We start from the raw sequence: 12,349 nt of genomic DNA on the forward strand, positions 1-12,349 counted from the left end.
CTGTTTTTGAGTTGTACACCTTTTGGCGTCATCTTGTCCAACACCAATGGAGACTAGGCTCTAAGAAAAGCTGTCTCGGGTGTGGACCAATCAACTTCAAGGACAGTGCATATCATTATCATCATCAGAGTTGTTCCTTTTTGTTTGCATTTTGACTGCTTGTGTTGTGGTTATTGCAAACATGATGCCTTGTATAAAGGTGTCAGTTTTTGTACCAGTTGAAAGGGTAAAAACCTATTACTATACCTGTCATCTCGTTGTTTAAACATGACCTCCCCTTACATAACACCCAGCATCAATCTCCTCCCTGAACTTTGACTTGAAACGGGGATAAAGGAGCCAGATGAATGTTGATTTCCATTTGTGTTCAGCAATTGCAAAGTGGAGGAAGGGAACAAACTCCCTGCAGTGCAATACATCAACAACTGAATTGGAACCAGGCACATGTGTTTTTTTCACATTTATTCATAAAACGCATAATGACCTCTAGTCGGAGGTGGATCATTTAGAATTTACTGTAATCAACCAGTTTACATTCAGAAATCACCTTCATTTGTTTTGTCTAGCGGGGAGTTGTTGCATTTGCACTGCGTACAATGTTACTGTGACAGTGTGTAGTAATGTGCGGTAAAATAATAATTTTGCGAGCATGAAACGTTTTAACACAGAGGCTTTCGTGATCAATATCATCCATAAGAGGTTTTTTTGGGTTAGATCGCGTAAATATATAAATGTGTCGTTAAAACCCGCCACCACCCGACACAGCCGACTAGTAAGGGGTTGTCACGTAAACAGAACGTGGCCAATTCGTCACTAGTACAGCACACCGGTGTGTTGGAGAGCCAAGCCACAACATTTACAAACTGAGTACGACGTTTCGCCAGTAAATACAACTAGCTTCATCAATAATTACATAGATGTGTGGGCCACAGGATAACCATTCCTCAAATTAGGACGGGAAAATCCGTGGATAATCGCGGATAACAGGAATAGGGCTGTAGATAACACAAGTTTTTTGAGACCCTGCAGCTTCCGTGGATAATGAGAGTCGTGGGTAATGATGAGTTATCTATAACAGGAGCTCTACTGTCTACAACACCGAAAATGGATAATTTGCTAAGCATATCATCAACGCCAGCGATTATATTTCATTGCAGGCACAGTTAAACATTAGTTGCAATCACCCGCAGTAATATCTCCCTGCAGACGAGATTCAAAAATGGGTGACATCATTGCACAATTAACATGCCAGTGTGCGATACATGACACGGGTGTCAGACTTGGAACCTTTGTGTTGCTGACTGGGTCAGGTCTCTGTCAAGGATATTCTCCGCAGGAGTACCGTCACTCACCTTGACGGGCTTGAGGTCTTTCCGGACCGGTTTCACAATGCGCATTAATTTTTCTCTTTCCTGAAACAAATTTGAGAGCGGAGCAGAACAAATACATTCCAAACCCTTGCAAGACTTCTAATTCAAGGCAAGTAAGACTGACGTGTTCAAGAACCATTCGTTGTGCTAAATACAAAGTCTTTAAATATGGCTCGGACTAAGGGGGCGAATACAATGCCTCTATTAGTGCAAAGCCAGCCCCACTGAGAGACTGAATTGGAATCTCAGACATATAAAAACTAGGTTTTTCATTTTCTTGGTTCTTTCGGTAAAGTGACGTAGAAGGGAAATAATAAAGTAATACAAATATAAAACAATAAAAGTATCACGACGTTTCGACTGCAACACAAGCAATCATCATCAGGTGTGAAATCCACAGCAAAAAAATTTTGATTTCACACCTGATGATGATTGCTTGTGTTGCAGTCGAAACGTCGTGAGAATTGTATTGTTTTTTCCCTTTTCCCTTCTATGTGACTTTACCAAAAGAACCAAGAATATGAATCCCTGCAGTCACGAAAGCTTTAAATCAGGTTTTTCATGTTTAGTGAGTTTGATAAACGAAACAATTTTATTTCACCAGGTAAAGCCCACTGAGCTATTAGCTCATCGCAGTGGCAGCCAAATAGTCTAAAACGTTGAGGGAAAAACCGGAGGACCCAGAGAAAAAATCCAGGTGTCCACGGAGAGAGAGACCTTGTGAACGCCAAATAAACAGCAGGCATTGTCATGGTCGGGATCGAATCCACGAGCTTCCTTCGTACTAGGCGAAAGACATGACAATAATTGCTTAAGATGGGTAGAGAAAGTCAACTGGCCTTTAGCATTGTTCACGGCTCTTCTCTGCTTTTATAACTGTCCCAAATATGACTATTTCACATTCCTATAGCAGGAGTTATTTTATATATTTATAAATAGTTATCTAATGATAAAATTACTCCTGCTATAGGCTTCCCACTAAGCGGTAAACACTTTATCTACCCAAAATATGTGATAGGCTGCATTGACTCCTGAACGGGAAATTTAATTTTAACCTTCCAATTTCAAGATTGGTTCTTTGCACAGCACTAGCTGACTGCACACAGTACGCACACAGCATGAACTGATGAAATCAGCTGATGTGCAGCTGCAACAGATACATTTTTCATCGCAGAACCATGAGAAAGGCCTTCATCCAGCAGTGGATTGATCACGGCTGATAATAAATGAGTGTTTTCTGTGGCTAGCAGTATGACCTGTATTTGGAAGACACACAAAGCAGGTAGATTATTTGCCTTCCAGAGTCATTCCTCAAAATTGTTACGAGGCTTTGTTGATTACAGGGAGATGCAGAGAACACCATTTATTTTCCTTTGTACGAATTTGATGGCAAAAATCCGTTATTTATTTTGGAATTACACCAGCTCTGAAGGAATGATTTGCAGGCAACGAGAGACACACACAGCCCATCGACAAATATAAATCGGCCTCACTGTTAGGTAAAGGCAAAAGTGCAGCACTGAAATGTCTTACTCACAGGACTGCTGGAGGAAGGGCCTCCACTAACGGGAGCTCTAGAGCGCCCATCTTAAAGCAGATGTCCTACCTACTCTTCAAACATTGACCAGACGTTTTGGAAGAGGTGTAAATACCCATACTTAACCTGGCCTGGCAAACGATGAACTCAGAATCAGAATATGTATTTATACTGGAGGAATTCGATGAGCTATAAAGCTCTTTTTCACAGGTGTCCAGTAGGGGCTTGGTAAAACATTACAACAACAAACAATACAAAAACATGATAGTGCTGCACAGTGTAAGAAAGATAAAACAAATCACCCAAACACATATAAATAAAAACTAAACCATCCCCATCCTACCAGGCAAAGCCCACTGAGGTATTCACTTATTTTTCAGAAACAACCTGGCCACAAACGACAGCTCAGCAAAGTGGCCCATCATTTGGACATTTATCGCAGAAAAACTATCTAAAAAATCTCAATGCACGTTTCTAAACCGGAGGACCTGGATTAGTACACAAAAACGCGACGTGCGTCTGCTGCCGCCGCTGCTGTGCGAGACCGCGTGCACGACGCAACTCGGCCGATGGCGCCCACCTGGTTGAGGTCGTCGATCATGTTCTGCTGCTCGATGACCTGCATGCGCAGGAACTCGATCTCGCGCTGCTCCTGCGACTGCTCCAGGTCGTTGAGAGAGCTTGGCCTCCTCAAGGCCTCCTTGGCTGTACACCGCTGCTTCTGCGCGACGACGGAGGTTTAGATCGCGTTCAACGTAAACGTGTCGATAACCCACCACCACCGCCGCCACCTCAACACGGCCGATTAGTACGGGGGATGTCAAATTAACAAAACGCGCCGAGTAGCGGCTACTTCAGCACACACCCTTGCGACGGCGAGTATGCCCACAACATTTGCAATGGAGTTGCCGTGACATTACAACCAGCTTCATCAGGAGATTTGACAAAATTGTCAAGATGTCTTCCTGCTTCCGGTCTTAAATAGAGCAAGATTACATCATCACTGAGCATATCAGGTTCAAAGATCAGAGGGGGGATTATTATAATCAAAATACATTATCATGGATTATATTAATCTGAAAATATGCATTACATATTTCCAGATGGGCTAATCACAGTTAATCAATATATAATGTCTAGAATAGACGTGCAATTAAAAAGGTGTATTAATTAAGAATACGACACATATATATTCATGTTATCTAACCCGGAAACCTTTATTATGAACAACATTTGGTCGCAAAAAACCACGTGTTAAATCCCTGTTCCAGGTGACAACAACTCATCACATCTGTTAATGGCACTGCGGCCCACAAGAGGAAACATGATTTTAAAAAAATAAGCGAGTTTTTAGATAGAGAAGCCAGAGAGACTTGACTGAATAATAGTTGGAGAGTGCATTCCCATTCCTTGTGAGCCATCAACCCTGCAATGCAAGTCAAGGTATTGCGGGCGTGTACCACTGCACCCAGCACATGTGTCTGTGTTGAAAGCTTTCTCTGGCTACAGACATGATGAAATATTGATAAATGCGCTCTGATTGCAACCAGGATGCCAGGCCAGAGGTTCTATGGTGATATGAAATTTGGTCAAATTAAGTTCGAAGTTCAACATGAATGTACATGCCGATGCGTGAAGTGAACCTGCTCTAACTGTGCAATGTCACATCAACTACAGTGGTACCCCGGAGATCGAACTTAATTAGTTCCAGAAGGCCGTTCGAACACCGATTTGTTCGAACACCGAATTAATTTTCCCCATAAGAATGAATGTAAATGACATTAATTGGTTCCAGACACAATAAATATCTCATTATAAAGCATTTTTACACGAAGTTTACAGTAATTACGTGCATAAAAGCAGACAAAAAAACAACAAAAACAATAAATAAATGGAATAAATGAATAAATATATGGAATAAATGAAACAAATTAACATTGAACTTCACTTTACCTGTAGTAAGGAGAGTTGATGGCTTGAGTGGAAGGTGGTGAGGAGGAGGAGGTGGTAAAACCTTTGTCTGGGCAAGCGTCATGCACGCTGCCCATACGCGTCTCAGCCGTACAGGTTCTTTCAAGTCGCGATTGCCCGTTCGACCTCCGAATTTCGTTCAGTTTCCGGGGCAAAAAATGTTCGGAAATATCGTTTGAACACCAATTTGTTCGAGTTCTGGTGCGTTCGATCTCCGAGGTTCTACTGTATCTGATTACAGTTACCTATCTTTATTCTTCAAATTCAGCGATTGGTTCCCGTGACAACTAATTTTCTCACCATAGGCTGGCATTCTTGTAAGGAATACCACCAGCATCATACCAGGAGAGGTATTCTCTGTAAGTATTCATGTCAAGGCTTCCAACTCTCAGAAGACGATATTTTGGGCAATGACACTTGCTCATTGGAGAGTGCGGAGGGCATGCTAATCTAGGGCACCATGGTGGTGAGATGTTTACTACCTCACCTGGTATGCAGGGGGTCATGGTTTCGATCCCGACTCTAACGCCTGATGTATCGCGTTGATTTCCTCCGGGTACTCTGGTTTTTCTCTCCACAATTAGAAACGTACGTTTTAGAGTATTTTGCTGCTACAAATTTCCACGTGATAAGCCACTTCGTTGAGCTATCATTCGTGGCCAGGTCGCTTCTGAAAAAGCACTCCATAGCTCAGTGGGCCTTACCTGGTTGAAATAAAAAAATAACTAGTTTATAGCCTCTGCTGGCAAGAAGGGCTATTGCCTTAAACATCGTCCGCGAGATATTTCTCTCCCATTGTGGGCAGCGTTATTAACGTCGCGTGTTTAGTTTTTATTCGTTTGTTCGCTCGCTCGTTTGCTATTTGTGCTCTGAGCACCGCTGCCGACTCGGCGCGGCAAATTGTTTCCTTCGGTCGGTTTCTCAGCTGTGAGGGCCTCTGTTCGGTTGCGGTTACCATCTCGGAGTTCTCCCTCGTGAGAAGCTTCAGCTTGTCCTCCAGGCGCTGCAGGCCGCAGTTGAGCTCGTCGTTCTTGCGCGAGAGGCGTTTGTTCTTTTCCATGAGGGGCCGGCACTGGCTCTCCGCCTCCCGAAAGCGTTTCAGCTGCTCGCGGCAAAACAAGCACACGCACGCAAGAACACAACGCTATTTCGTAGTTCTCATATTTCGCCTGTTATTACCTTTAATACTGTGTTTTAATTGTGTTTGTCATATGGTAAAATGACGACGCCATTATATAACTCCATCGGGCGACAGGACGTCATGTTAGGGAATTGCCATTGACATAGAGTACAGTGAACTACTTCTGAGTCACTTAAAAAAAAGACCTCTCTTACCCGGCACTGGATGGTGTTCCTTCATTCTCTGTAAAAATGGTTTGCCACATAACAGTAATCTTCTTCTTGGTTCTTTCGGTAAAGTCACGTAGAAGGGAAGTAATAAAATAATAAAAATAAAACATAATAAAACAATTCTCACGACGTTTCGGCCACAACGCAAGCAGCCATCCTCAGGCGAAGAATGAAACACCCCAAGCTTGGAGCGTATATTTAAGCTGGGTTAGAGGGGGGGGAGGTGGGAAGAAGAGCGCCTAAACAAAATAATTTGCATATCAAGAGGAATTCAGCATATGGAAAATGCGTAGGAGGTGGGCGGGGGGGGTTCCAAATCAATACTATGCCCGTGCATTATGCAGGATTAGCAGCATCAAAGGGGGGGGGGGAAGGGGGGGAGCATTAACAAAGGAAAGGAATGTTAATAGTATGTAGCTGTAGTTACTAAACAACCACGTAAAAAACTACAGTATAAACTGCATGACAAACTAAAGTATAAACTACATAGCATCATCAGTAAACTTACTATACTCTACAATAAGCTGAGTTACTAACAGTAAGTAATACATGAAAAATTCTACGTTGTAAAAAATTATATAATATGCTTCCATCTAAACTTTATTCTCTTACATCACACGCGTCTATACCGTACTATATACTTCCATAGGCAAAACCAACATTAAATTACATACTGTATTGCTATAAACCACCCTATACCTTATACATTTTTAATATAACACTATGTATTATTCTACCCACCCTAATGTGTATCAAAATGGTTTATTACGTCCTTCCAGTGATTGCTAAGCCAGAATCCATCTTCTCGGTTAAAATTGTCTCTGTGTTTGTAAATGTGGATCGCCTCATGTACGAATCTCTCATGATAGCCAGATGGCTTGCAGAGAACCTCTGTCTTGGAGAAGTCAATGTCATGTGAGCCCACTGAGTTGTAACAGTGATCTGCCACGGCTGAGGTGTTTGTCCTACAGTGTTTCAGGTCAGCTTTATGTTCACGGATGCGGTCCGAGACATGTCGTTTGGTTTCCCCAATGTAACTGCTACCACAGAGGCAACTTAGTTTGTAGACACCAGGGTACTGTATGTCTGGAACCACATCTTTTACAGACGGTACCAGATCACGGATTTTATGTACTGTGTTGAATCGGACCTGGATCTTGTGTTTAATCAGGATTTTGGAGATCTTTTTTGTGACCCCAGCAATGTAGGGTAAGGTGATGGTCTTGAAAGGCTCCTCAACAGGATCCTTCTTGGTGGTTGGAGTGATGGCTTTGCGGATTGTGTAGTCGGAGTAACCATTAGCCTTAAGAGCTTGGCGTACGTGTTTGAGTTCACTGGAAATGTGTTCATGGTCGGAGATGCATTGGGCTCTATGATATAGAGTCTTGATGAGGGAATTCTTCTGGGATGGATGGTGGTGGGAATCCGGTTTTAGATAAGCATCCGTGTGGGTGGCTTTCCTGTAGACAGAGTGGCTCATTGAACCATCAGGTCTCCTTTTGATTAGGACATCCAAAAAGGGTAGCTTGCCATCATTTTCGACTTCCATGGTGAATCTGATGGCTGGGTGTATGGAATTGATATGGTCGAGAAATTGGTCTAGAGCAGGCCGGCCATGTGGCCAGATGACAAAAGTGTCGTCTACGTACCTCTTCCATAAGGTCGGGCGTAGAGTGGCAGTCTGGATGGCGTCCGTCTCAAATTTCTCCATGAAGATGTTGGCTACAACCGGAGATAAGGGGGAGCCCATTGGGGTGCCCTCAATTTGCTTGTAGAAGGTTCCATTCCAGGTGAAGTATGTATTGGTTAAGCAGTGTCTCACCAGGAATGGAACCTTCTACAAGCAAATTGAGGGCACCCCAATGGGCTCCCCCTTATCTCCGGTTGTAGCCAACATCTTCATGGAGAAATTTGAGACGGACGCCATCCAGACTGCCACTCTACGCCCGACCTTATGGAAGAGGTACGTAGACGACACTTTTGTCATCTGGCCACATGGCCGGCCTGCTCTAGACCAATTTCTCGACCATATCAATTCCATACACCCAGCCATCAGATTCACCATGGAAGTCGAAAATGATGGCAAGCTACCCTTTTTGGATGTCCTAATCAAAAGGAGACCTGATGGTTCAATGAGCCACTCTGTCTACAGGAAAGCCACCCACACGGATGCTTATCTAAAACCGGATTCCCACCACCATCCATCCCAGAAGAATTCCCTCATCAAGACTCTATATCATAGAGCCCAATGCATCTCCGACCATGAACACATTTCCAGTGAACTCAAACACGTACGCCAAGCTCTTAAGGCTAATGGTTACTCCGACTACACAATCCGCAAAGCCATCACTCCAACCACCAAGAAGGATCCTGTTGAGGAGCCTTTCAAGACCATCACCTTACCCTACATTGCTGGGGTCACAAAAAAGATCTCCAAAATCCTGATTAAACACAAGATCCAGGTCCGATTCAACACAGTACATAAAATCCGTGATCTGGTACCGTCTGTAAAAGATGTGGTTCCAGACATACAGTACCCTGGTGTCTACAAACTAAGTTGCCTCTGTGGTAGCAGTTACATTGGGGAAACCAAACGACATGTCTCGGACCGCATCCGTGAACATAAAGCTGACCTGAAACACTGTAGGACAAACACCTCAGCCGTGGCAGATCACTGTTACAACTCAGTGGGCTCACATGACATTGACTTCTCCAAGACAGAGGTTCTCTGCAAGCCATCTGGCTATCATGAGAGATTCGTACATGAGGCGATCCACATTTACAAACACAGAGACAATTTTAACCGAGAAGATGGATTCTGGCTTAGCAATCACTGGAAGGACGTAATAAACCATTTTGATACACATTAGGGTGGGTAGAATAATACATAGTGTTATATTAAAAATGTATAAGGTATAGGGTGGTTTATAGCAATACAGTATGTAATTTAATGTTGGTTTTGCCTATGGAAGTATATAGTACGGTATAGACGCGTGTGATGTAAGAGAATAAAGTTTAGATGGAAGCATATTATATAATTTTTTACAACGTAGAATTTTTCATGTATTACTTACTGTTAGTAACTCAGCTTATTGTAGAGTATAGTAAGTTTACTGATGATGCTATGTAGTTTATACTTTAGTTTGTCATGCAGTTTATACTGTAGTTTTTTACGTGGTTGTTTAGTAACTACAGCTACATACTATTAACATTCCTTTCCTTTGTTAATGCTCCCCCCCTTCCCCCCCCCCCCTTTGATGCTGCTAATCCTGCATAATGCACGGGCATAGTATTGATTTGGAACCCCCCCCGCCCACCTCCTACGCATTTTCCATATGCTGAATTCCTCTTGATATGCAAATTATTTTGTTTAGGCGCTCTTCTTCCCACCTCCCCCCCCTCTAACCCAGCTTAAATATACGCTCCAAGCTTGGGGTGTTTCATTCTTCGCCTGAGGATGGCTGCTTGCGTTGTGGCCGAAACGTCGTGAGAATTGTTTTATTATGTTTTATTTTTATTATTTTATTACTTCCCTTCTACGTGACTTTACCGAAAGAACCAAGAAGATGAATCCCTGCAGTCACGAAAGCTTTAAATCGAAACAGTAATCTTATGAAATGTATAAAATGTAGCTCTCAGAGGTGGTGTAGGCCTCATTAAGTTAGAATCCAAACACAGTACATTTTTTTGTACCTACATTCGTGACTGTTTGAAGACCATTAACTTGCTCAACTTGAAAATCTTGCAGTAATTCCAAACTCAGGATCTCCACAATGTTGGCTCAGTGCACCGACACAGGCAGTAGCTGTTGGGCCCCTAAGCTACTGTAACTCTGTTCGTTCTTATGGCAGCTGCATTAGTGGTGAGCACAATCGCCATTGGCTCACTTTGCTATCCTTGGGAGGTGGTCACATCAGAATCAGTATTTGTACTGGAGGAATCCGATGACCTACAAAGCTCTTTGTTCACAGATGTCCAGTAGGGGCGGGTAAGAACGTTACAACAACAAACAGTACGAAAACATGAGAGTCATGCAAGGTCCAATAAAGGTAAACAAATCACCCAAACACATAATTTAAATGAGTAGGTCATGGTGTACCACCACAAACCAAATCCAGTATTCAGTTTTTAAAATGATCTGCAATGAGAATTATGGCAAATTGACTTCACATATGTTAATAAAATTATCTAATTACATAACAAAAAGGTTATAATATATAATTATTTCAGTTGCTATTAAATACGATTAGCAACATATTGGTGAATTGTGAAGAGTCGAAATACTTGGAGATATCTTTAAAATATATCAAAGGTTTTTGTCATGACAATAAAAATAATGGATATCAAAAGTAATTGACTAGTGGAGCAGATTAAATATCCGACAGCGGGGTAAACATATTTGGGAAATATTTTGACAGAAGATGCCAGATGGTCGAAAAACATTATAACAAAAATTACCAAGTATGTATATTGAACTTGTTTCGCACCGTATGTAGACAATCGTGCTAATCAGAGGTGCGGAGCGGAGGCACGACAAACTAAACCAAGAATTAACATTTAACGAATGTCACCATGAGGGGGTGACGTTCATTAAAAACAAGGCGCTGCTGATAAGACGGTTGAGTAGAGAAATAAATTAGGGGCATGAGCATAGAGCAGCGACGTTGTATTCAGTAGAGACGTGGACACTCGAGGAATAAAAGGACGTCAAAAAAAAACCTGTAAAGTTCCAAGACGTGGTTTGTGGCGTCAAAGTGGAGAGAAATCATGTGGAGCGAAATAAAGAAGGAAAGCGCTACGGGAAAGGACGAGGGATAGGGCATGTCGACCAGGAGTCTGATTGGAGCAATTCAAAGTAGACAAAAACAACTCATTCTGGTTTGAACATTTCTATAAGCCTGTGAAGGTTTGCTGAAGGAAGCTCTAGAGCAGTGGTTCTTAACATTTTTTCTGCAGCCTTGCACTCCTTTGGTTCTAAATCAGTAATAAAGATATGTTAATAAACACATGGGTTTCATGAAAAGTTGTATTTTTGTGCCCGTGCTTAATTTGTGTTTTCGATTATTTACCTTCTAAAAAAATCTGCCATGTCTCGCACCCCCAGCAAGGACATCTCGCACCCCAAATTAAGGACCACTGCTCTAGAGGGAATGCTATTCAGAAACATGCCAAGAGGTAGCAAATAGGAAGGCAGAGCTCGACAATCTTGAGGAATATACAATTAAATTAAGGAGAGCACAGATCGTATACGATGGAGGAAACGTGAGCTCAGAGAGAAGAGCTAAGGAGACATAACACGAGCAAAAATAGGTTGCACCAACAGAGGGCATCAGCTATCCGTGTCCTTGATGATTGTCTATCTGGGGAGGTGACTGTAGGGGTAAAACCGGGCTTGCATCACTTTCGGATGAACGCGGCCCTTGTGTTCACACCCGCAGAAGAATGACGAAAAAAATCAAGCAAGCAACAATCTGGTCACGAAAACATCGCCATGGCACCGACTCGCACATTGCAGGCGGCAACGCCAATTAAAGTGGCCTGACTTGCAGCCAGCACGCGGCAGTGTTGCTGATGTTTAACCTTCAACGGAAAACAAAGAAGACGATTTCACATTGCTGTCTGCGGATAGGCTCGGCGCAAAACAAGCACGATTCTGGATTTGCGCTCCAGCACACCGGTGTGCTGTACATGTAACGAATTGGCACGTTTTGTTCACGTGACATTATTTACTAATGGGCTGTATCGGGTGGTGGCGGGTTTGCATGCATAGGCCTTTGTGTCTCGAGAGACAATTCTTTTGCGCCTTACGAGGTCAGCTGTAGGTTTTGCAGCGCCAATCCTTGCCACAACAATTGCAAGTGAATGCGGTGGCAGCTCCAGAGGTGTTTGTTGCTTTTTCTTTACGTCACTCCCTCTTGGTCTGCCAAGCAATGTGTCTTTTCTCCTCGCCTCTCCTGAGGATTGTTTTCACAGCCTGCTGCCAGCTGAGTCCCAGTCATTTGGGTTGATGTCGCAACTCTTCATGTCCCGTTTACAGACATATTTGAAGCGCATGACTGGGCGACCAATGACCCGTGTGCCTGATGCCAGCTCGTCGTACGAGACATCCTTGGGTATTCTG

The 12,349-nt window shown here is 43.0% G+C and overlaps 1 protein-coding gene across 1 annotated transcript in view; it reads right to left on the minus strand.

The window, feature by feature from the left end:
• The window catches only part of LOC144717491 (janus kinase and microtubule-interacting protein 3-like), a 231,433-nt gene that overhangs the window by 107,655 nt on the left and 111,429 nt on the right, over positions 1-12,349 (minus strand). Inside the window, exons 6-8 of the mRNA XM_078592860.1 lie at positions 5,834-5,980; positions 3,488-3,628; positions 1,353-1,412 (exon numbers count right to left, since the gene is read on the minus strand). Coding sequence (XP_078448986.1) covers positions 1,353-1,412; positions 3,488-3,628; positions 5,834-5,980 — 348 coding nt within the window. The remainder of the gene's footprint in view (positions 1-1,352; positions 1,413-3,487; positions 3,629-5,833; positions 5,981-12,349) is intronic.

The sequence above is a fragment of the Lampetra planeri genome, chromosome 4 (genome assembly GCF_965212315.1).
Source record: "Lampetra planeri chromosome 4, kcLamPlan1.2.h2, whole genome shotgun sequence".
Classification (NCBI taxonomy): Eukaryota; Metazoa; Chordata; class Hyperoartia; order Petromyzontiformes; family Petromyzontidae; genus Lampetra; species Lampetra planeri.